Source organism: Ruditapes philippinarum, unplaced genomic scaffold (genome assembly GCF_026571515.1).
Source record: "Ruditapes philippinarum isolate M1 unplaced genomic scaffold, ASM2657151v2 ctg4659_1_1_1_1, whole genome shotgun sequence".
NCBI lineage: Eukaryota > Metazoa > Mollusca > Bivalvia > Venerida > Veneridae > Ruditapes > Ruditapes philippinarum.
Genome location: NW_026853037.1, coordinates 46,933 through 73,684, shown reverse-complemented (window position 1 = coordinate 73,684; position 26,752 = coordinate 46,933). Strand labels below are relative to the sequence as shown.

General features: G+C 32.3%; 1 protein-coding gene across 1 annotated transcript in view; it reads right to left on the bottom strand.

Annotated features, from left to right (window-relative positions):
* LOC132732148 (axonemal dynein light chain domain-containing protein 1-like) overlaps positions 1-26,752 on the bottom strand; it is a 46,274-nt gene that overhangs the window by 7,486 nt on the left and 12,036 nt on the right. Inside the window, 16 exon segments of the mRNA XM_060718516.1 lie at positions 783-980; positions 4,585-4,681; positions 6,299-6,364; positions 7,310-7,500; positions 7,832-7,925; positions 11,947-11,973; positions 16,591-16,807; positions 17,194-17,245; positions 17,732-17,914; positions 18,559-18,640; positions 22,264-22,400; positions 23,150-23,278; positions 23,886-24,044; positions 24,563-24,629; positions 25,248-25,340; positions 25,734-25,903. Coding sequence (XP_060574499.1) covers positions 783-980; positions 4,585-4,681; positions 6,299-6,364; positions 7,310-7,500; positions 7,832-7,925; positions 11,947-11,973; positions 16,591-16,807; positions 17,194-17,245; positions 17,732-17,914; positions 18,559-18,640; positions 22,264-22,400; positions 23,150-23,278; positions 23,886-24,044; positions 24,563-24,629; positions 25,248-25,340; positions 25,734-25,903 — 1,962 coding nt within the window.

Sequence of the window (26,752 nt, the reverse complement as noted above, 5' to 3'; positions counted from 1 at the left end):
ATTTTTTTCGCATTTTTTCTTTAATATCTATTTTTCTCAAATGATTGGTCAAAGTGGTGTAGTTTTCGTCTATCACAATATTCCGATTTCGATTATTTGAACCCGTCAATTTTTCGAAGTAAATATTCAGTCCCAGACACTTCGAATAAATGGGGTTGGACTGTACTAGTTTTGCTTAATAGAATTTGCTGTCAGTTATTGGTAGAATATTTCTTTTTATTTCACATCTTACAAAACCAATGAACTTCATGTGTTTGAACCATGTGATCTCCCAATTTACATCATTCTTGGATCTAATCATATCAATTTTGCCCCATCTTTTTCTGCGTCCAAAAATATCCATATCAAATCAATACTGTACTCAATCTGGCCTCATTTTCATTTTCAGAGTAAAAAAATCCATTTCAATCCATACAATTAAGCTAGCCCCTCATCTTATATAGGTTTGGCAATTGTGTTCTCATACAAAAGAATTCAGTATTGTACTATATTATGCATATCTTCATAAAAATCATATATTGAAAAGAATACAGTTTCAATGAAAATCTTGATAAGGCAGTTGGTGCATACAGGAATACATAGCTACAAGTAATCTACTAAAACAGCAGCTGAATATCAAGTTAAGTAGAGAATTTTTTCTGATTTCTTTTATATTTCACAAAACTCACTCCAGATGTAATCTTCAGAATATGAAAACAATCTGATCGCACAAGTTTTGAAATTTCAATAATTTCTTTCACCAATTAAAACATTAAATCTTGTATATATTGATTTATCAGTACCTCTTTCTTATCTGTATCTTCAGGCTTCTTCAACTTTTCTTGATCTACATATTCCTGATCATGCTGAACAAGGGACACCTGTTTTGTTTCCTTCTTCTCAATGTCTGAGGGTTTTGGTGGGAACAGGGAGTCCACAGGCTCGCCCATCAGCTTACTTGTCAATATCTTAGCTGTCTTAATCCAGTCATCACATTCATGCTGTAATAGGAATACACATGATACAGGCTATAATACCTGATGGAGAGAAATTGATTGTATAAGATTTAAAGAAGCCTTAAAATAAAGTAGTATCAAATGAAAGGGACTGCTTTCTAAGCTTTTAATATGAACTAATCCATAACTAATTCTGAAACAACTAAGGTTAAGACCAACAGTGTCTCTGTTTTATATACTAATGGAGGGAAATTAATGGGGTAATATTTAAAGAAAAGTTACAATTAAGTACTATCAACAAACAGAGAATCATAAATATTTGTAAGCTTTTAATATGAACTGATTTGCAATTTATCACTCTATTGTTTGATTGTATTGTTGTACTTTGTATTTTGAGCCTAAGGTCTATATTACTAGAAATAAACTGAAACTGATCCAAATCTAATTTCTAAAAACTTCCAAGGGCTCCAACAGTGTCTCTGTTTTATGTTCAGATTTATCAAAATGTAAACCTTGTCTAAAAATAGGCTTCCTAAGTAGTAAGAAAAAAAAATACTAAACGAAAATTGGTCTATTAAGATAAATTTCACTTTCCAGAAATATTAACATACCTTCTTTTGTGTTTCAATTTTTTTCAACACACATTGGACGGAAAAAAAAAATATATTCAGATAAATTTCACTTTCAAGAAATAATGACAGACTATCTTTTGTATTTCAAACTTTTTCAACACACAATGCACAATGTACACATATGTGCAACTGTTTTAAACTAGAACTGCCACTGTCATGGCGTGAATACCACCGCATACCACTTTGTCAGAATCAACAGTGGCCATTTAGAGCTCAAGGACAATGTCCCTGCCAAATCTGAGGTTACTAAGCCAGTGCTATGTATTCTACATGCTTCAAATGTCAAAATCAATAAACTGCGGACAGTCTTTTCTTAAGCAATTGAGGGGAAAAGCTTTTTTTAGCGGACCTTTGACCAAGTGACCCTCAAAATCAATAGGGGTCACCGTATAGTCATGATCAACCTCCATGCCAAATATGAGGACTGTGGGTCAAAGGAATATTAAGTAAATGGGTGGACAATCTTTTTGAAGTCAAAGTCCATGTGACCGTGATCTTTGACCCAGTGACCTTAAAATAAATAGGGGTGACCTACTAATCATGACTAACCTCCATGCCAAATATGAAGACTGTGTGTCAAAGGAATCTTAAGTTATTCAGCAGACAAGCTTTTTTAGTCAAGGCCCCTGTGACCTTGACCTTTGACCCAGTGTAATAAAAATAAATAGGGGTCATCTACTTATCATGACTAACCTCCATGCCAAATATGAAGACTGTGGGTCAAAGGTTTCTTAAGTTATTGGGCCGACAAACTATTTGAAATCAAGGCCCCTGTGACCTTGACCTTTGACCCAGTGACCTCAAAATCAAAAGGGATCATCTACTAATCATGACTAACCTCCATGCGAAATATGAAGACTGTGGGTCAAAAGAATCTTAAGTTATTGGGCAGACAAGCTTTTTATAGTTAAGGCCCTTGTGACCTTGACCTTTGATCCAGTCAACTTAAAATCAATAGGGGTTATCTACTAATCATGACTAACCTCCATGCCAAATATAAAGACTGTGGATCAAAGGTTTCTTAATTTATTGGGCGGACAAACTTTTTAAAGTCAAAGTCCCTGTGACCTTGACCCGGTGACCTCAAAATCAATAGGGGTCATCTACCAATCATGACTAACCTATATGCAAAATATGAAGACTGTGGGTCCAAGGAATCTTAAGTTATTGGGCTGACAAGCTTTTTGAACTCAAGGCCCCTGTGACCTTGACCTTTGACCTGGTGACCTCAAAATCAATCGGGGTTATCTACTCGTCATGACTAACCTCCATGCCAAATATGAAGACTGTGGGTCAAAGGAATCTTAAGTTATTGAACGGACAAGCTTTTTGCAGTCAAGTCCCCTGGGACCTTGACCTTTGACCTGGTGACCTCAAAATCAATAGGGGTCATCTACTCATCATGACTAACCTCCATGCCAAATATGAAGACTGTGGGTCAAAGGAATCTTAAGTTATTAGGCGGACAAGCTTTTTGAAGTCAAGGCCCCTGTGACCTTGACCTTTGACCTGGTGACCTCAAAATCAATAGGGGTAATCTACTCGTCATGACTAACCTCCATGCTAAATATGAAGACTGTGGGTCAAAGGAATCTTAAGTTATTGGGCGGACAAGCTTTTTGAAGTCAAGGCCCCTGTGACCTTGACCTTTGATCCAGTCAACTTAAAATCAATAGGGGTTATCTACTAATCACGACTAACCTCCATGCCAAATATAAACACTGTGGATCAAAGGTTTCTTAATTTATTGGGCGGACAAACTTTTTAAAGTCAAAGTCCCTGTGACCTTGACCCAGTGACCTCAAAATCAATAGGGGTCATCTACCAATCATGACTAACCTATATGCAAAATATGAAGACTGTGGGTCCAAGGAATCTTAAGTTATTGGGCTGACAAGCTTTTTGAACTCAAGGCCCCTGTGACCTTGACCTTTGACCTGGTGACCTCAAAATCAAAAGGGGTTATCTACTCATCATGACTAACCTCCATGCCAAATATGAAGACTGTGGGTCAAAGGAATCTTAAGTTATTGGGCGGACAAGCTTTGTGCAGTCAAGGCCCCCTGTGACCTTGACCTTTGACCTGGTGACCTCAAAATCAATAGGGGTCATCTACTTGTCATGACTAACCTCCATGCCAAATATGAAGACTGTGGGTCAAAGGAATCTTAAGTTATTCGGCGGACAAGCTTTTTGAAGTCAAGGCCCCTGTGACCTTGACCTTTGACCTGGTGACCTCAAAATCAAAAGGGGTAATCTACTCGTCATGACTAACCCTATGCCAAATATGAAGACTGTGGGTCAAAGGAATCTTAAGTTATTGGGCGGACAAGCTTTTTGAAGACAAGGTCCCTGTGACCTTGACCTTTGACCTCAAAATCAATAGGGGTCATCTATTCGTCATGACTAACCTCCATGCCTAATATGAAGACTGTGGGTCAAAGGAATCTTAAGTTATTGGGCGGACAAGCTTTTTGAATGCAAGGCCCCTGTGACCTTGACCTTTGACCTAGTGACCTCAAAATCAATAGGGGTCATCTACTTGTCATGACTAACCTCCATGCCAAATATGAAGACTGTGGGTCAAAGGAATCTTTAGATATTGGGCGGACAAGCTTTATGAAGACAAGGCCCCTGTGACCTTGACCTTTGACCTGGTGACCTCAAAGTCAATAGGGGTCATCTACTAGTCATGACTAACCTCCATGCCAAATATGAAGACTGTGGGTCAAAGGAATCTTAAGTTATTGGGCGGACAAGAAAAAACCGACGGACGCCTGACGGCCGGGCGGACAAGCATATTCCAGTTATATTCCCTTACAACTTTGTTGTGCGGGGGTATAATAAGTTCATAATTTCAGAGTCATTGATATAAGAGTCTTTATTTTTTCTAAATAATAAACAGTAGCTGAACTGTGCTCTGGTTAATTCAATGTGGCTTATTGTTGTGATCTGGATGGTAAAACTACCACCACCATAAATAAATAAACATGAAATTTATCTTATTTTAAGACTACCTTTAATCTTTGTAAATCTTTCAGTTCGTGGTCAGCATTCTCTTCCATCAGATCTCTCCTCATTTGTGTGTTGTCCATTACTATACCATTACAACATCTTTACATGGAACAAATAATATCATATAACTTATATGGTAATTGATGAAACATGTATGGAAAAAAAGCATACAAAGAAAAAAATTAAGCATACTGGTATATGAAAAATCATAAGATAATAAACATATATGAAAAATGATAAAACATTAGAAAGAAGAAAAAAACATATAAATTTAAGTCTAAGAAAAAACATACATGGAAAACATAACCTAAAACATATAGACTGGCAAAGAGTTAAACTTATATTAAAGAAAATAATAACAACCTATTTGACTTTATTGACTTTATGTAAAAACTTACTGGCAAATGACTTTTCTAAAATCATCTTCCACAATTTCCTAAATTGCCTTTTCTTAAAAAAAATCTTTCAATGGAAAAAATAATATGTTAACTTATATGAATATTGATGAAACATGTATGGAAACAAGAGCTGTCGGTAGGACAGCAACGCTCGACTATTCTTAGTGCTTGATAGTAAAAAAAATGCTTGATAGAGTTACCTCCTCCTGTCTACAGGTTGGGGTCATGATGGTGAACAAGTGTGCAAAGTTTCAAAGCCATATGTCAATGGACTTTGAAAATATTTGAACTATTACAAAAACTTTAACGTAAATTCTAAGTCGAAAAAGGGGCTTAATTCTGTCAAAATGCTTGATAGAGTTATCTCCTACTGTTTACAGATTGGGGTCATGATGTTGAACAAGTGTGCAAAGTTTCAAAGCCATATGTCAATGGACTTTGAAAATATTTGAACTATTACAAAAACTTTAACGTAAATTCTAAGTCGAAAAAGGGGCATAATTCTGTCAAAATGCTTGATAGAGTTACCTCCTCCTGTCTACAGGTTGGGGTCATGATGGTGAACAAGTGTGCAAAGTTTCAAAGCCATATGTCAATGGACTTTGAAAATATTTGAACTATTACAAAAACTTTAACGTAAATTTTAAGTCGAAAAAGGGGCATAATTCTGTCAAAATGCTTGATAGAGTTACCTCCTCCTGTCTACAGGTTGGGGTCATGATGGTGAACAAGTGTGCAAAGTTTCAAAGCCATATGTCAATGGACTTTGAAAATATTTGAACTATTACAAAAACTTTAACGTAAATTCTAAGTCGAAAAAGGGGCATAATTCTGTCAAAATGCTTGATAGAGTTACCTCCTCCTGTCTACAGGTTGGGGTTATGATGGTGAACAAGTGTGCAAAGTTTCAAAGCCATATGTCAATGGACTTTGAAAATATTTGAACTATTACAAAAACTTTAACATAAGTGGTTACGCCGACGCCAACGCTCGGGTGACTGCAATAGCTCTACTTATTCTTATCGAATAGTCGAGCTAAAAAGCATACATGTTTGACTGTATATTGTCATCATCTCATAAAAACGATTTTACATAACAGATAGATTCGGTAATATAACGTTATATATAAATGGTATAAAATAAGTTTAATTTCATTTTCATACCCTAAAAGGGAAGAAAAAAAACAACAAGAAATAAATATAAACAAAAACTCATTCTCACAAGCAAACAGTCTGTGAAATATAACTAAATTTTCATATAAAAGCAAATAAATCAAATACAACATTAAACTATAAGGATGTATTTTACAACATCTTACAACATGTCCCAAAAATATTTATCAGAGTTGGAAAGTTCAAGTTGAGCTTTACAAGTAATAACAGACCTGTTGGGGAAGAAAAGACATCACATGTAACAATATGATATAACTACAGGATACACAATATTCTTTAACTAGTTTATTGTTTGTTTTCCCCGGGTTTTATGTTGATATTTACACATTTTTGGCCACATCTCGACAGGTGATCCGCCTAACTGACTTTCCTGGATAATTAACCAGTAATTACCAATTTCTCTACTTATTAACCAGTAATTACCAATTTCTCCACAAATTGACCAGTAATTACCAATTTCTCCACGAACTGACCAGTAATTACAAAATTTCTCCACTTTATTAACCAGTAATTACCAATTTCTCCACAAGTGACTGACTACATTATCCCACATGATTTATGAACGGTGGGTGAGAGACAAATGCCCATTAAACTCAATGTCCCAGATCAATTGCCATGAAGAAATTACACCTTGTCTGAGGATCAAACCAGTGACCCCCCTCATTACTTATCAAAATTAATGCTCTTCATATAAAGCAAAGCAGGCAGGCAATTATTGACATAAACTAAGGCACAATAAGAGTTATGTTTCTTTGTAATGCAACAGGGTACATTAACAATCTTGACATTCCTTTCTAATTGGTATGCAACTTAATGTTATTTTTACATGATTCATACCAGTAAGTCTTTTGCAAGGTTCTTATCTACACAAAAACATATTATGTTTATCGCAGCAGGATATATATTTTTGTATAATGGATAATTATATACAAGTAAAGATATTTTTACACAATGCTGTATGTAGTTCATATTATTGATTTGCAAAAGGATGTTTTAAATTCAACAGTCTAAATATGTTACATATTAATTCATCAACCAGCTGGGTAAATGACATAACAATATAATGAGCTAACAACATTTCTAAGTTGGGTTTTACATAGATCTTAATGTTGTTATTTCAAATAGCTATAGAGAACATGAAAAGTCAATCTACTCACTGGACAACATAGCTTGAGAACATTTGAAGCTGTTCAAACAGTGATTTAGCATTCTGATGAAGTTGGGTAACTGTTGCACTACCCAATAATGCCATTTCTCCTGCCTCCTTAGAGTTACCTTCCTTGTTTGGTGCCAGACGTAGCAACACTTGAACCATCCAACGTATCATCTCTGAGTGTAAGGTTGTAACCTGAAGATAAAATTAAATAACGGGTAATCTTTGAGCACTGGTTTCTTGTCACTAGTTTCCTCTCAAAATTAAATATTTAAAAGGTGGAAGGTTTTTTTGTTCTATTTTCAAATTTGTAATTAGGTTGTATAATTAATTGTGTTTGAATCAGGTAAATTGGTTCATATGAAATAAAAAGAGGTGCACATCACAAAGTGTACATGTTCCTTCATTACAAAACTCAAAAGAGAGTTTATAAATTATAAGCAAGTCTTCAAATTAAGTAAGATCAAAAGAAAAACTTTTATAAATGTTAAATATTTATGATGAAATCTGCTTAACAACAAATTACCTGTTCCACAAGTTTACCATCTTCACTGTCAACAGCATTGGTTGCCGTGGTTACCCACTTTTGAACTTTCCTGATGACATCATTTACTTCCACTCTGAAAATATTTCAATCAAAATTAATTTTTCATTTTTTTGCTTTACTTTAAAATTATCAATATTAAAGTAGTGATACCAACACAAAATCAGTTGACAAAAGGAAATTAATATTTTCAATTATGCTTCTTCTTTAAATATTTTTTTATGTAAAATGAGTTCACAAACATAAAGTTAAAGATAGCCAAATTAAAGAAGTCAAATCACTTTTAACTTATTTTAGAACAATCTTTAAAGAATCTTCCACCATTTAGAAATCATAATTGATAATTTTGATATTGTAATACAAATATCAATGCAGCTGCTTTTTATTTCTGTTTTAAAGATATTGATAATATAATGTCCATAATTATGTAAAATCAAACCAAACTCAAAGTTTAAAAGTGCAACAAAGACAAAGTTTGATCTGGAAACTGAAAAATTACAATGTATAATATATTTTTTAAATACATTTCAAATTCAGGTAAGCTAACATTTAATAATAATAATAATAATAACAATAACAATAACAACAACAACAACAACAATAATTATAACAATAATAACAAGAGCTGGTTGAACCGGGTGATGCTCCCCGAATAGGTTTTGGACACAGGAAGGTATACATCTTGTTGTGTCAGAGTTATGTCACAGACAAAGTTCAAAGTGTAAAAACAACCCAAATATTGTGCACGACACATTGTCTCAATATGGTGATCATTTTTGTGAAATAGTTGTAAAATCCGACTTCAAATAACAAAGTTATGCGCCGGACATGATTTTGCTGCAAGGTCATGCTGTGAACTTGACCTTCAAGGTAGCGACCCAAATAATGCATGCGACACGTCGATTCAATATGGTGATCATCTCTGTGAAATAGTTGTTAAATCCGACTTCCAGTAACGAAGTTATGGGCCTGACACGATTTTGCTGCAAGGTCATGCTGTGACCTTGACCTTCAAGGTAGCGACCCAAATGTTGCGCGCGACACAATGTCTCATTGTGGTGATCATTTCTGTGAAATAGTTGTAAAATCCGACTTCAAATAATGAAGTAATGTGCCGGACACAATTTTGCTGCAAGGTCATGCTGTGACCTTGACCTTCAAGGTAGCGAGCTAAATGTTGCGCGCAACATGCCATTTTAATATGGTGATCATTTCTGTGAAATAGTTTAAAAATCTGACTTCAAATAAGGAAGTTATGGGACGGACACGATTTTGCTTCAAGGTCATGCTGTGACCTTGACCTTCAAGGTAGCGACCCAAATGTTGTGCGTGACACGTCATCTTAATATGATGATCATTTCTGTGAAATACTTTTTAAATCCAACTCCAAACAGCGAAGTTATGGGCCGGACACGATTTTGCTGCAAGGTCATGCTGTGACCTTGACCTTCAAGGTAGCGACCCAAATGTTGCGCACGACACATCGTCTCAATATGGTGATCATTTTTGTGAAATATTTTTAAAATCCGACTTCAAATAATGAAGTTATGGACCGGACACGATTTTGCTGCAAGGTCATGCTGTGACCTTGACCTTCAAGGTAGCATTGACCTTCAAGGTAGCAACCCAAATGTTGCACGCGACACGTCGTCTCAATATGGTGATCATTTCTGTGAAAAAGTTTTAAAATCCGACTTCAAATAAAGTTATGGGCCAGACACGAATTCGGGACGTACGTACGGACGGACGGACGGACAACCCGACGACTATATGCTCCCCTGAAATTTTTCGGGGAGCATAATAATACATGTTATAATAATGATAACAAGGAACATCGCAATGCGATGCAACCAGGTTTTCAGCAAAATATTTCACAGAAGCTTTGTCATGAAGGGGCATTTGTTTTTAATTGAACTTTTAGGAGGAATTATGGCTTTTTTAATATTCCTCAAACAAAAATGATTGAGAAATTTTATGTTGTCTATTCGCCTTTTTTTCCCAAATATTTTAGAAAGGTAAACAGTACTTTATTTTGCTTAATTTTTGCGTCTCTTGTCATTTTCTTTTGTCAACAATATTGGCGTGTGGTGTTTTGTGCGATATCAATTAAAGTATGTTCACAATTTTAAAAAAATACTTGAATGATGTCTTGGAATTTAGTGAGCGCCAGGGCACTTGATGACAAAGCTTCTGTGAAAGTTTGGTCAAAATCCATTGAGAAATGTAGGAGAAGTTGCGCACTGTAGAAATTGTTCACTATATATTCTGTATAAGGAAAAAATATACAAAGGGCCATAATTCGGTCAAATATTATCCAATCACAAAACCCCGACAATATGTGCCAGGCACTTGATAACAAAGCTTCTAAGAAAGTTTGTTCAAAATCCATTGAGAAATGTAGGAGGAGTTGAGCACAGAAGAAATTGTTCTCTATATATTCTGTATAAGGAAAAAATATACAAAGGGCCATAATTCGGTAAAATATTATCCAATCACAAAACCCCGACAATATGTGCCAGGCACTTGATAACAAAGCTTCTAAGAAAGTTTGGTCAAAATCCGTTGAGAAATGTAGGAGGAGTTGCGCACAGAAGAAATTGTTCACTATATATTCTATATAAGGAAAAAAAACAAAGGGCCATAATTAGGTCAAATTTATACCAATTGCAAAACCCTGGCAATATGTGACAGGGCACTTGATGACAAAGCTTCTGAGAAAGTTTGGTCAAAATCCGTTGAGAAATGTAGGAGGAGTTGCGCACAGAAGAAATTGTTCACTATATATTTTATATAAGGAAAAAAAACAAAGGGCCATAATTAGGTCAAATATTATCTAATCGCAAAACCCCGACAATATGCGCCAGGGCACTTGATGACAAAGCTTCTGTGAAAAGTTTGGTCAAAATCCGTTGAGAAATGTAGGAGGAGTTGCGCACAGAAGAAATTGTTTACGCCCGCCCGTCCGCCCATCCGCCCGCCGCGCCCGCCCGCCGACATACCTCAATCTAATAACCAGTTTTTTCCTTCGGAAAACCTGGTTAATAATAATAATATAATACATGTAATAACACTAACAATGATGATAATAAAATAATAATTATAGTTTCTTTTTTGGTCATATTTAAGGTCACACCGCATATACGGACATTCCAGCTTTAAAAGTGAAGTAGTAAATCTATGACATCTCTCCATGTACTATGTGGGGCATGAGTTTAAACCTCAGTAGAACCACCAACCTCCAGTAAGCCAGCACCTTCACAAAAAAAGATTTAAAGTTCCTGAAGGATTTTGAACCAACAGCATTGTGTGACAAGTGATTCAAGAAAATAACAGACAAGGTCCCAAAATGACAATGTACATATATTAATAATCTTACAAAAAGTGTAATAATAATCATTAAACTACCTAAATGGATTAACTATTCTAGTTAAATATGGGGGGTAATTTTAAAACTAACTTGAGAATAAAAATTATTTCATACAATGTATATAGTTTGAAGGAATGCTAACTAACTCAAACTTGAGAATTTTTATTTGAAACTTCTGGATATATGGATTAAAGTTTCAAATAATGAATATAAAGAAAAGTAAAATTACCATGCATGAAACATAATTCATCAGGAATCATTTCAGATCATTAAAACCTTATATTTATTAACATTTTGTAATATATAAATTCTAACATGCTTCACACTATTCCCATATCAAACAGACAGGACAATCAAGTGCATTATTACACGATAGATGCACAGAATGAAAAACGATCTGCCTTCGTGATTATATTCCTGCACATTTGCATTATTCTACAACAGTGCCCACAAATTGATACCTATTTCCTAATGAAACTGAAAGGAGCATTTGCCTTTTAATGGAAAAAGCAGCTAAATTTCATTACAGTACAGACACAGATTTTTCCTCAACTTACTCACTTTATCACTCTCAAAGTAAAAAGGCTGCTTAAAAATGAAACAGTCACAAGACCTTGTATAGATATCTTACAAGTCTCATAAATGTTATATAACTAATAACTATAAAGAATAATAATTATATACATAGAACTGTAAACTAACTAGGGGGTATACAAAGTGATTACCGTACCCTAGCAACCATCCTTGGCGCTTTGACCTGATTTAATATAGCAATTTATAAAATATATTAGTGCCACATCACAACAAATTTATAACTAGCGTGATCAAATAGTCAAGATGGTCTGTATCAAAACACTTCCTCAACCAATGTGTATTAAAAGGCTTAATTTACCCTCGCTACAAGAATAAACGTTAGGGGCAAGCATTAATTTTGCTAACCTGTGCCTGGGGGCATGAGGGATTGCTGCATTTTTTCATTATCCCTCATTTACGGACTCAAATCAAACCAAACCTGCAATTTTCATGTAATTTTGCTGCTTTTAATGCTTCCAAGGGATCACTTTTTTTCAGATATTTACTCAATTTTATATACTTGGTTCAAGTTATGATTAAGTTACTAGTATACATAACATTTTTTTCTGATTGGTTTAATAGCCTCTGAAAAAAATGCAAGTGACCAATCAACAATAAAATTTTTTGAAAAATATCTCAAAGCCTCAAACCCAAAGCAGATGATAGGAAGTCTTTTGATACAGATGAAAATGTGTAGTTAGCAAATAAAACACATAAACAAAAGAAGCTGCTGCAATTAACTTTAAATACATTGTCACTCATGAAAAGAGCTTTCAAAATTGAACTTTCATATAAAATGTGTTAAAAACACACTATGCTATGAAATAACCTTTTTGTAATTGCAGCAACTTTTATGATTAGCTAGCACAACAAATAGGAACTTATTGTAACACGCTGCAAATTAAAGGGGAAATCACTCTCTGTACAAAACAGGGAAATCACACTTTTTCAGAACAAAAAGGTTACATTTCAGTTTTCATCATAAAATCAGCAATATAAAAAATCATGTTTCATGAATACAAAAAAAGAAGTCAAAACACCTATAGGTACAGTCAGGTGCAGAAATTATCCAATAAGATGGAGTTATCATAAGAGAATTTCAATTTGAAACATGTACATGTATTTAACTTGAGTGGACTTTAGTCCAGCAAGACACCAGTGAAAATATGGATAATATAATTCACTGCAGTGAAAGATTATCTTTTTGCAGTGAAAATGAGGAAAATGAAAATACAATTTTTTTTTCACCAATATTTCTCAATATTTCATTTATAAGTACATAATAAAGCTAAATATTGTAGAGATAAATAATAATCATATTTATATTGATTTTAGTTGGAGCCTAGGTAATCTTGTGTTACATTAAATTCTTGTCATGTTCTCAGAGATTAATAAAACCAAATGAGCCATGACAAAACCAATATAGTACCTTTGCGACCAGCATGGATCCAGACCAGCCTGCGCATCCGCGCAGTCTGATCAGGATCCATGCTGTTCGCTGTCAGTTTCTCTACTTGTAAGAGTTGGTAAGCGAACAGCATGGATCCTGATCAGACTGCGCGGATGCGCAGGCTGGTCTGGATCCATGCTGGTCGCAAACCCATTATGTTGGTTTTGTTGTGACACAGCTCAAATTTGGAATTTTGTAATTTCACAATGCAGCTAACATGAAAAGATATGTTAATATGACATATAAGAGAATGCAAACTATTGAAATTTAATAAAATTCTATTAAAAATTGTTAAGTAGTTTAAGAAATTGGTATAATTAACTTTATCAAGTATATTACATGAGATAAAGAGAAAATGTCAGAGAAAAGTTAAAATGAAAAAACAAACAATAAAAAAAACATAAGAAAGAGATACCCTTAATAGCCCCAAACACAAAGAATGAAATTAATTTGTTTATTGAAACTTCAGTATCTAAGAATCAAGAATCCAAAACAGCAGGAGCACAGTAAATCTGCATACTATTATCAAAAGAAATAATTAAAAGAAAATTTTTGTAAATTAGACTAAAACCCAAACTATTATAGACATCATGCACATTAAAGTAAAACTGTTCAAGCCCGCCCCCTCCCCCAACCCCTTTTTTCTAATCTAACACTCATTAGCCAAGCAAATATAAGCCATGTATCAGCCTAATAAAGATTTTACCTAAATGCCAAGTAAAAAAAAAACTTAGGGTGTAAGGGGTCAAACCTACAGCTTTGTATTCTATTGGTGATTATAATTGACATTATGCAACCATTAAAAACAGGTAGTCTGTCCATACAATGAAATGTCACCAGACTCATCATTTAAGTGTTTCATGTTCAAAAACAAAATGACAAATTTAGTAGTGTATGGTTAAAGCATAGTGTTTTACAGAAAAAACTTCAGCAGCAATTTAATATATTACTGGTACAAGCTTCATAAAATAAACACTTTATCATTCATTCTTTGAGTTATGTCTTTTTAACTTTTTTGAAAACATCAAATACAATTTTTAAGGAATAAAAATTATTAAATGTTAATTTTTTTCATTCATGCTTTAGAAAAATGTTATCTGAAAAATCAAAACTAAACCTTTCCATAGTGCTGAAAAGATGTAAAGCAAAATACTTAATCAAACATGCCCCTTCATAAGATTTTTTTTTTTCAAGACTTTTTTTCTGTCAGACACCATATTTGTCATATTTCAATTTTTCATTTTGTTTCATTTCAATTCTTAATTTTTGAGTGTCACAGTTTACATACTTTGATATTTATTGATTGAAAAATGAACAAAGTTGCTCACCCCTGTTCGAATTTAATACATATTCACACATATTTATCAAGTGCACTCCTAATTCTCTTCAGCCCTATTTTATCCTGTTAGTGATTTTACTTTAGCTATTGAAGAATATAAATTTTGTTAAAGGTGATATCATTGGTCGAGATTAGTTTTTACATTCTTTACACTAAAGAGAATTCTCACTACTTCAACAACTTTCTAAGAATTTTCAAATAATCTATTACGAGAGTCAGTACAAATTACTGCTGATTTAAATGTAAAATTGAGAACCTGTCTTATAATTGACCAGTCTTATGGCTGAGTAAATATAGAAGTTAAAATTTTTAAGTACAAAATGAACTGAAGTTCTAGGAATTTTATTTTGTTCATGGAAAATAAATGAATTTCTATCTTAATGATCTATTTTGTATATTTATAATGCAAAATTCCTATTCCAAAAACTTTAATAGAAATTAAAAAAAAAACAATGACAAAAAAACACACATAGTCAACAGGGATATAAACTATGAAAGCTAAAAAATATAAAAGATAATGACCAAAAATTGCAATTCAACACAAAATATAATAAGTAAAATAAGGCATGCAATTCTGATATATAACTTTAGCAAACTTTTTTTCTTTCATAAAAAAAAATGAAAATAAGCTAGAACTATAATATTATTTTAAACTATATAGCATCAGCGGCCAAAATAAAAACTGGCATGCATTCTTGCTACAATAACTTTATAAAATATAATTCTGTGTTTACCAACCACACACCAGCATTCATGTACATATTGCTGTAATAAACTTTAATATACAAATTACTTATAAAAAAACAGGTTAAAGATCATGATAAATGTCAAAAGTATAAAATCTAGATGTTCAATGAATGTTTGGGAAATTCTATCTATAAGAAGTAAGTCAAAATGTTGGTCTTGGGATAATAAAGAGGATAGAATTTTCTCATACAAATGGGATGAAATTTAAATACTTCATCTTTGATGAAATAAATGAAGAGGAAAATGTTTGAGTTGGTTGGTGAGTAATTAAATGGATGGGTGTATCAATGTATGGATGGGTCAATGGTGGATGGATGGCTTTATTGATGAACATATGGACGACAAATGGTTCAGAATGAAAAAACAACCAAACTGGAACAAACAGACAAAAGTTATGAATGAACGAGTTTTTTCTATTTTTTAATAACCAAATATTTCAATGTTATTTTTTCACAAAGTTAATATTCTTGCATTGTGATTGATTTTAGTTTCAGACTTTAATCTCACTAACTAATCTTGATTTCTTTCCACAAATGATATATCATTTTTATTTTCAAGAAAAAATAAACATCATGATAATCTTATAAACATAACAATAATATTTTCTAAAGGTTTGAAGGAGAAAGAAGGTGAAGGTGGATGGGGGTATATTTTTGATAGTGAACAAAGTGACAAAATGTGCATCTATTGACCAAAAACATAGTGTGCATGGAAGATTGGTTAAGACACGAGGGGTGAGTAAATGCTGCTAAATCAAATGTGCAAATTGGCTATACCTCATTATTAATATATATAAAATGTAATTTTACCAGTATGTGAAGTAAGTAATAGTGCAAAAAGTTCTTTTTCAGACTTTTTCGATATAAATAACCAACAAAACATTTATTGAATACATAACTAACAAAAAATATTTTATTTGATACATAACTCACCCACAAAAAGACCATTTTTAAGATTTAATGGTGTCAGGCTTGCAAAACAATCCTAAGACTGTGGCTTTCATGACAGGCTAATAGAATGAATAAAATTTCCATGTATACTTCTTTTATACTTCAGAAATCATTCAAATCAATTATCTAATGATTTTCAAAACTTACAGGCTTGTATAACTTGCACATTTAATAAGCAATCACATATTACACACATATATGAAATGGGTGATCAGATGTTAGAATTTAGACAAAACCCACAATAAAGTTTTAGAAAAAAAAACACCATCGTTTGTTAGTACATGAAACTTTTCACCAGCAATTATGCATGGCTACCTGGTGTGTGCTCGATTTTCTACTCGTTCATCCTCCCTCTGGGTGGAGCCTACATACTCAACAGCCTCCTCTATTGATGTAAGCCACTCCTCCATGGTGAGAAGAAGTCCCGCCCACTCATTGTCATGAATAGGCATGGTTCCATTGATACTTGAAGTAATTTTCATGTCCCATGTCTCCATTCCGTTCATTAGATGTATAACATTGGTTGCAACTCCTATACAAATTTCAAATCAACAGATAATAATGCAAAGTATGTCCAAAACTTTGTATTCACATATGTTAATTTTATGAACATTCAATGTTTAAAATGGCGTATTAATTTACCATAAACCCTCAACTCACAAAAACTCAATCTCAACTCACATAAACTCAATCTATTAAACCTCATTTAAGTTGCCTGTACAATTTACATTGTAACACTTGCTTAATGACCATAAATGAGCCTTAAAAATGTAAATCAAACATCTTAATAATAAGAGTTTTTTACATGGTACATGTACCATTATCAAGACCTTGCAGAATTTAATCCATTTTGTAACAAAATAAAATTCTAATTTTAGCATGACTTCATTCAGGAATACACGTACATATTGTACATACCATTTTCTCCAGTAATCCTTGTGTTGAACTGATGGAGAAGTTTATCCACTTCCTACAAAGAAAATTAAAGATTGTAAATTCTATGCTGATAAATGTATCAAAACAAGAGAGCCATAGTGACCCTTGATGACCGACCTTAGAACCATTGCTACCTCAGAATAGAAAAGTAAGTGATCTAGGTAATCTAAGGTCAAATTTTGATTTCATCATTAAGTGTGTGCCAGTGGTCATTATATGAAGATTAAAGGTATTAATTTCAAACTTCCAAAAACAAAGTATCTGCATAACTTAGAAGTCTAAGTACAGAAAATATTCAATTTATTTGCTTAAAATGTCTTCATTGCACTTCTGTAACATAGCATACATTTCTTTTAAAGGATATTATAAATGGTCAACCTGAAACCTGATCAGTTAAAATGAGGGTCATAAGTATGATTAATATATAAACAATAATTTCAGTTGATAACTGTCTTTTTTATATTTAACTTATAATTGATAATTCATTGGTTTTAAATGATAATTTAAATGATAATTATACCTCATTTAATGCCATCATATTGATTTGATCAGGATGTGTGTTCCCGTCACTTCCTCTGTGTCGACTAAAAACCAGCAGAGAATTATCTGTCCATCCTTCCATTTGCATCTTGATAAAGTGTAGCTGTTCCTGTCCATTCAATAACATATCCCCACCAAACTTCTCGGTCTCCTTACTAAGAAGCTGAAAAAAATTAAAAACTCTTCATTACTTTTTTTCTTACCTCACCTGGTCACAAAGTGCTCTGAGGTGATCTTTTGTGATCGCAGTGTTTTTTTTATATTTATCTGAATCATTCAGTTACAGAGAATTTTGTATAATTAGTTTGGTTATAATCATATGATTACAGTCTTGAAGGTGTTCAAAATTATAACATTTTCAATATACAACAGTGTAGCTTTTGAGGGCATGATATTTCGAGGAAGCTATGACAACCCGAGATGCCACCCCTAATATCCATTGCTAGATAAGGTCTTTATTCTTCAATGCAGAAGTAGGTAATTGGGTCAGTATTGGGAAAACCGCTTTAGAAAACAGATTCATGATTTATATAATTTAAGTAAATATCTACTTAGCCATGCTGCATGCCAAATATCGAAGCCCATCCAGTTTCACACAGAAAGATTTGAATCTACTCTACTAAGATTTAACACAAAACCTTAGAAATCAATCATCATTGATGATGTCACAATAGTTTGTGCTGAATAATTCTAGAAACAGAAACAACCTCAAAATTGTCTATTCTGTGTTTTTTGTTTGTTTGTTTATTTGTTTTGTTTTAATAAAATGTCCAATGATAAGATGGGAAACATGTACTATGGCCTTACCTCTTCCCACTTCCTCATTTCTTCCAGCAAACCTTTCTGTTCTTTCTCAGAGGGAGGTCTTACAAACTGACCATCTTCAGTGCTAAAATATACATCACAAATGTACATATAGGTAAAACATTCCATTATGGTTGCTTTCTATATGTTTGTTTTACATGTATGCCATTGCTACATTATTCAGCATTTAAGAGTACCTCTTATTCAACATCTGAAAATATTTTACATATATACATGTATTTTAGATTTTCTATTCTAACCTTATGCCACTGATTTGTTATATTTCTTAAAACATATCCAATACTATTATTATATTACACAGTGCTGCTATGTTATATAGTGTATAAATCTGATTCTCAATGAAACTTAAGCATTCTAACAAATATTCAGTATCTACATTTCTTTTCCATTTAATGTTACCTTTGTTTAAAAGAATATATGATAACATGTGAAATGAAATTGTTAAAAAAAAACAACAACAACAACAAAAAACAATTTAACAGAAAAAATCTAACAAATTTTGCCCAAATATAAACATCCAGAAAATATGGGCATTATCAGGGCACTTGATGATTGTTATTCAAATTTGGCTGAAATCCATTGCAAAATAAAGGAGTTGCATAAGAGATATAAGTCATGCCCATGCATCCACCAGCCTGCATACATTCTCAAATCTAATGAACTAGTTTTTCATTTGAAAAAATTATTGTTAAAACTAGACATGTGTCCATAGGATTTGGATATCTCGTACATTTTACATTGTGATTCTACAGATGTATAGTGTGACAGCAAGACAGCTGGATGTGTAGACAATGGCAAATATATATGCCCACATCCCCAACTATAAGTAGTGTGGGCATAAAAACTTGTAAATATTTTTAGAAATACTGATAGCAAGTAATAATACCAGATACTTTAAGATAATCATGCCATAGTGAAAGGGTTCTACATATTTCTGACGTGATCGATACCCAAAAATCTAATTAAGTGAAGAGAATAAACAAATGAATATAATTATATCACACCATGCATTATTGAGTATACTGATGTAATGTGAGCAAAACAGCCATAAAAACATTCATATAGCCAAATCAAAAATAAAGCTAGAGAAAAGAAAAGCGCTAAAGCAAGCTGAGGAATCAAACAAAGTAAACAAACAAATAATCTTTAACAGAAGTTGGCAAAATAATAAAATTCATAAAATGACCAACAATCTTTGATCATAGTATTTCAGCTAAAAAGATGTGTGAAAAAAGATAATATATGAAATAATCAACTTTCAACTTTTACCTCGTGACCTTCTTTTTGTTTTTTTTACTGGAAGGTCTATTGTTATTTTAGGCATTTTAATATTGTCATACATAAATCAAACATAAATTATGTCACCATAAATACAAAGTATTTGCATGCTGGCCTAGTAGTTTTATTGTGACGTAACAAAGTTATTATCAATAGCAATCATAAACTTGATATCAGACAATCATTCAGACAAAATTTCAACAATTAAGAAATTCAAATAGTAAATAGTGGTATAATATAGTGTTTGTGAACAAAATAGATTGTTTTTATTTGTTTGTTTGTTTGATTGAGTTCTATGTCACATTGACACAGTATAGGTCATATGGCGACATTCCTGCTTTACTGGTGGAAGAAGACCTCAGGTGCCCCTCTGTGCATTATTTCAGGCATGAACATGCACCTGAGTAGAACCACCGACATTCCATAAGCTAGCTGGATAGCTTCCTCGCATGAAATAATCTTAAGTCCCTGTCGGGATTCGAACCCACAGTGGTGAGGAGCAAGTGATTTGTTATTTAATTATCACCTTTCAAAATGATGTGAAAATTTCTATGATTAATATGGCATGAATATAATGATTTAAGAGTTATGCTCATCAAAAGACTGGCTGTCAAACGGATGCTTTCATAAGACCACTTTTCCAGTCGTAATTGTTTGTCACATGTACTATGTACCAGATAGAGTCTTTGTTACATCTATATGTTTTTTGATCAAAATTAGAATTGAAACTTTCAGACCATTAGAAACACCTATGAAGATAAAAAAGGTCTTTCTATTCTATTCTATCAATTTTTATGTGTACCACAACTTTCTTAAAGTAAAAAGGAAAACAGTGACTTATAATGCAAAACATATAATGTAAGAGAAAACTTTTTCACCTCATAATATTAAGGAAGTAGTGCTAGATCCCTGATTTACTGAACCCTTAACCTGCTATATTTATGTAATGCGTTTAATGGAACAGTCCATCTAATGTTTAAGAGATTTCAATGTCAAAATACAAAAACTGAGCTAACATGTCCAGGCTGGCCTGGCTCTCTACTGGTAGTGGTGGTAAAGGCTGATCAAGTATATTTTGGTTCCAGCAGATTAAAGGTTAAGATACGGTAACAATCATTGTGCATAAATCCTTCCAATATACCAGAATACCAAGAGTACCATAATAAACTCACAAACTATAGGTCTATTTTGAAATATGTGCATATAAAACTTTCTCCAATTGGTCAATTTTGAATCTGTGTATAAAACTATAAACCAATCAGCAGCTTTTGTTCAAGACTGGACTACAGTTTCAAATTTATTCTCTTGTTTAATCATTTATAGACCAATAAAAAAACTATGCTTCATGCAGGTGAGGATTTGTTCAGCATCACAATTTATGATCAAATCTTGTGTCAAATACTTACATAACTCGTTTTCTGGATTATAGAATGTCAAAACACAGGTCAAAATAAATTCTTTATAAAACTTTCAGTGCAAAAGAAATGAATAAACACAACAACAAAAAAATGCAGAAATGACAACAACATATAAGATGATGTACCATAGTAAAATCAACTCAAATTTGATTCAGAGATAAAGGGAAGCAACTTTGTAACTAAACTGAGACTAAAGCACTATTTACAGTCTATAAAAGGGGAAGCAACTTTGACAAACATTTTACAGATAATGTACAGAATCAGACAGAAAAGCGGGCATCACTCTGAAATTTAACACACAGACAACTCTAATATGAAGCTATTACCCTACGTCCAAGCTTACCTATATCTGGAGACCAAATTGATAAAATATACTGTATATCAATAATATAAAGTTCATCTATCTTTATAGAGATTCTATCATTTACTATCATTAACATTGTGAAGTTCACTTCTCAGCTAAGATATGTGTCTTGGACTTATAGAATTACAATATTGCAACTTTAGCTGATAATTTATCTGTTCTATGTATACAAATGTCTGACCATATCAAATTAAAAATTTATTGAAACAAAGCTATATTTCATGAAATAGAAAAATGTAAAAATATAAGTATTTAATCAGTACTGAACATAGTAAACATTATTTCTACTATTCCTTCTCTGAAAATTTAGTTGACCATTATTACAAAAAGAACCCTAGCCAAGCAGTTCTAGCAAAAGTTATACAAACTTGTTCAGACATACTAGCCTAATATTTTACAACTACATCAAAATAAGTAACAAATATTTTATAATTTATTTCTACATGAATCAGTATAAAGATAAAGTAATGTATTTTCATTTGAAAATTACTCATTTGGGCATTATTTATCAGATTATTTAACAGAATATTACTTTTTATTGTCCAACACAGAACAAATGTCTAGCAAGTAAAGATTATGAACAATGTACGGTAAGATTTTTTCTCTTCAGACAAGACTCGTACTTACAAGCATTTACGGAGTTCTTTCAACCATCTTTCAATGCCGGGAGCCAGTATCCTGAGTTGTTGTCTCATCTCCTCCTCCCTGTGTTTTAATGTTATACTAAATTCTTCTACCATATCACGCCATCTCTCAACAAATGTCTATAACAGAAATCAAATGAGCCGCGTAACGACAAAACCAACATAATGGGTTTGTGACCAGCATGAATCCAGACCAGCCTGCGCATCCACGAAGTCTGATCAGGATCCATACTGTTCGCTATCAGTTTCTCTACTTGTTATAGAGTATGTAAGTGAACAGCATGGATCCTGATCAGACTGCGCGGATGCGCAGGCTGGTCTGGATCCATGCTGGTCACAAACCCATTATGTTGGTTTTGTCATGACACGGCTCAAATATGTTAAATATTATCATAAATTTATATCTCATCTATAGATATGAATCTTACACAAGATTTTCATTCTAACTAAAATGCTTTGACTGATTTATTGAAATTAAGTGTTTTGACATAATGGTACTGGAGATCATTTTATCAAGATTTTTACACCCTCTGATGTGGTTCTCTTGCAAAGTTTCAGATCAATTGCTTACTCTGTTTTTCCAGAATTTCATTTTTATTGTGCAAAATGAGCTTTAAAAAACCCCTCTTAAATGCTTTTCACTGAAATCTTGCCAAAAATCTAATTAAATAAAAATTTTGAAATTAATTATTAATTTTGAATTTAATAATTAGCATATTTCTTTATCTTTTATATATTTTTCAGTTTTTAGTGCCCCAGTTAATCTATGTAAGATTTTCAAATTTTATGCTTTTAAGCTTTTGGACCTTAGTTTTAAGAGCTCATTTATATAGAAAACAGAACTATAAAAACTTGAAGTGTAACTGTACCTGTATTTTGGTAAGAAGATCTGTGTCTTTATCACTAAGCAGTATGGTAAAATGATGAGCCAACTTAGCCCAGGCTTTCTCATTCACATGTAAACGTTTAGCAGTGGTAAGTCCAGCTTCTTCTGTAACCTACATAAAAACATTATAAAATTGATACAGCACAATTAAATTTCACTCTATAGTGGCAACTTACAGTTACAACAAAATATTGAAAGAAATTTCAGCATTTGTGATTATTTGAAAAATTCGAGATGATGTTAACTTAGGATCATGCAGTCTAAATGAATAAAGTTTAAATATGTAATAAGACAAGTTTTAAATGTGTAAAATGCTTTTTATATCAACCAAAACAAATAATAGTGTAAAAACCATTAAAATGTTCTTGAGTGAGGGATGTTGCACGTATTCATTATCCCTCATGTACAGACTCAATCAAACCGAGTCTGCAATACTCTTGTTATTTTGTTGTGATTAATGCTTCCGAGGGATCACTTTGTTTCCAGATTCTTTGTTTAATAGAGGACATGTCTTTGCTATGTCATCATATTTTAATTATTTTCATGTTGTTTTCTTCACCTATTGTGTTATTGAATAAATAAATAAATATACATTTGTTTCATTTCAGCATACAAATAAGATCTTTTCTTTATCTTTCTAAATAACTAAAAAAAACCCCACAAAAAACCAAACATAACTGTTTCATAAATTCATCATAAGGTCACTATAATATAAATACCTTCATGGCAAGACAGTAAGCAGCGGTACTCCATATTTCTCGTTCATCAGTTAACATAAACACCTGTGACTCTAAACGTCTTCTCTGTAACTCATACAGCTCATGATACTCTGCCAGTAAACTAGCATTCTTCATTGCCTCTGTTAGAGCCGATTTTAGCTGCAATTAAAATACCCAGGGATTTGGCCAATATAGACTTACTCCAGAATTAAGTATATTTGAGTTTTCCCCAACTTATTCGGAGGGTTACAACAAACTTTTACAGTTACAGCTTTGAAATTAAAAGCAACAGGTTAACTTATCTATTGTGATTAATAGTGCACCATGAAGCTATAACAGTAAGAGCTTGTTTGTAAAGAGCGATTAGCATAGAAAAACCCACATTTGCTGAGTTCCGAATAACACCTAGTGTTTTTGCTGCCTTTTTTGTAAAATTAAATGAAGCCTGATGAAACATTTTTGTTCTCCCATTAATGATTTATGATTTCATGACATAGCTTAGTAGAATAATTTTATAACTGTGAATTCACTTAATTTTGTGAGCATGTTAATATACAACTAAATTGGTAAGACAGTGTGAACATGAATGTCAGTGTGACTCTCTACTGTTGACATAGACTAGCAATATATGCTACTTGTTATCTAAATGTACAAAAGTAAAGGTAAAATGTTCTTACATCTTCCTGAGCCTGGTGAGCTTCCTGTGTTACCTTCTTATCATGTTCCTTTACTTCTGACAGCTCACTGAAATACACATGTAATATTGCATAAGTTAAAGGCCCATTATGCCCAAGAAATGCATTTATTTTTATATCTCAAAAGATTTTCATTTTTGGTGTAGTGTCTCATTCATCAATTTTCTGCTTCTGTTGTCTTTTGGCAATTAGTAGATATATAGTGATTTAGTATTTTGTATGAAAGTAAAAATAAAAATACTTTGTTTACATTTTGCTGCTTTTATGACAAATAATTTCACATTAAACTCTCCTTTATTCATGTGAAAACAATCTAACATGCTTTTAAACCACTTTTAATAGGTTATAAAACTCATATTTGCCCCTTCTAAAGTATTAATATATTATTTATTTATGAGGCATACTGTGCTTTTAACTATCCTCATACGAAGTAAACCCCTAAAGTTGATTGTGCAAAGTTTAACCCAATGAATACACAGGGAACACAGAAATATCAATCTGGTTGTATGTTTTCTTTAAAGTAAAATTGAAAACTTTTTATCAGATAACATAAAGATAATATAATAAACCATTAATATAGTATAAACTTTCTACCAATCACTTTACAAATTGACCAATCAATCATTATATTTACGCATCAATCATTTTAGACAAGTTAGCTCAGTACCTTGTTAATACACTGATGGTTGATTTAAATCGCATAAGTTCTTCTGTAAGTCTTCTGTCTAGAGCCCTCTGTGCCATTACCTCTTCATGTAAACTGAAAAAAAAATAAATATTGTAGTCACATATATTTCTAAAACAAGTATCTTATGACTAAAAGCTTGTTTCACAGGAAATCCTTATATTCTTTCCATAAGAACATCATTTGACATTCTTTTTCTTTACTATTAATGAACCTTTGTTACAAATACAGTCAAACCTTTACACTACCACTTTTATCTTATTTTATGAAAATTAACTTAATATTCACCTCCTAATTTACTGTGCTATTTGATATTAACTTCTTTATTTACTTCGGTACTTAATTTTCTACTTTATTTATTTCATTACTTGACACTTACCCCTTTATTTTCTTCAGAATTTGATATTAACCTAGGCCCTTTATTTATTTCGGTTCTAAACTAATTTCAATGCAATTTTGAATTTTTACCTTTTAATTTGTTGTGGTACTTTATTGAGAAGGTTACTATATTTAGATCTGAGGTCAGCTAGAAGTTCACCTCTCTCCACACACTCTATACTAGCTTGTCGTATCAGCTCGTGGAACACTATATTATATATATTCTGCTCCTTCTTAATCAGCTCCAGTAAATTATGCATCTAGAGAAAAATCAAAAACAACAGAAATATGAATGACTGGAATATTAATGTGAGCAGCAGAATATCATGAATATCAAGAAAAGTATTGCACTGATTTTTCACCCTATAACAGGCCTCTTCCCAATTGAAATTTTCTTTAAAATCATGCAATTTTCCCAACTATCTCAACCTACACCAGCTTTTTTACTTCCAAAATTAGCAATTTTAGCAATAATTCTTCCCAAAATCAGCAACCAAAGGTCTCTTCCTAATTAAGTGAGAAAAACCACTGCATAATTACTTTCTTCTTGCAAAAAAACATGGCATTGCAAAATTACATGTAATACACAGCACCTACCAATACAACTCATAAAAAAAATTACACCAGGTATAAAAATTAATATAAAATTAAAATTTTATACTTCAAAAATAAAAAAATTCATGTATATCATCATATCTGATATTAATTGTATTTCTTTTCTACCATTTGACAAAATGTTATACTAAATTTTAAGAAAAACTTTTTTTATAATTTCTTGCCTATTCTTAAAAATGTAAATTTTAAGTTTTTCAACTTCTTTACAAACTTTTTATCTTGAATAATCATGATTTTAAACAGAACAAATCAATTTCCAAAAGCATGCTTAAATTACTATACTCCTTAAATACATTAAAAACGAACTCAAAAATTTGTGACACAATGCAATGGTGATATAAGAAAAATTACTCTAAATTTGTTTTAAAGTGAAATTTATACAATATATGTTTGATATTCCAGTGTGTACAACATAAACATCACCTGCTAATACCACAACAAGAGCACTTGTAACTGTAATCATCAAGTTATAAGTTGATATCTTAATTGTATAC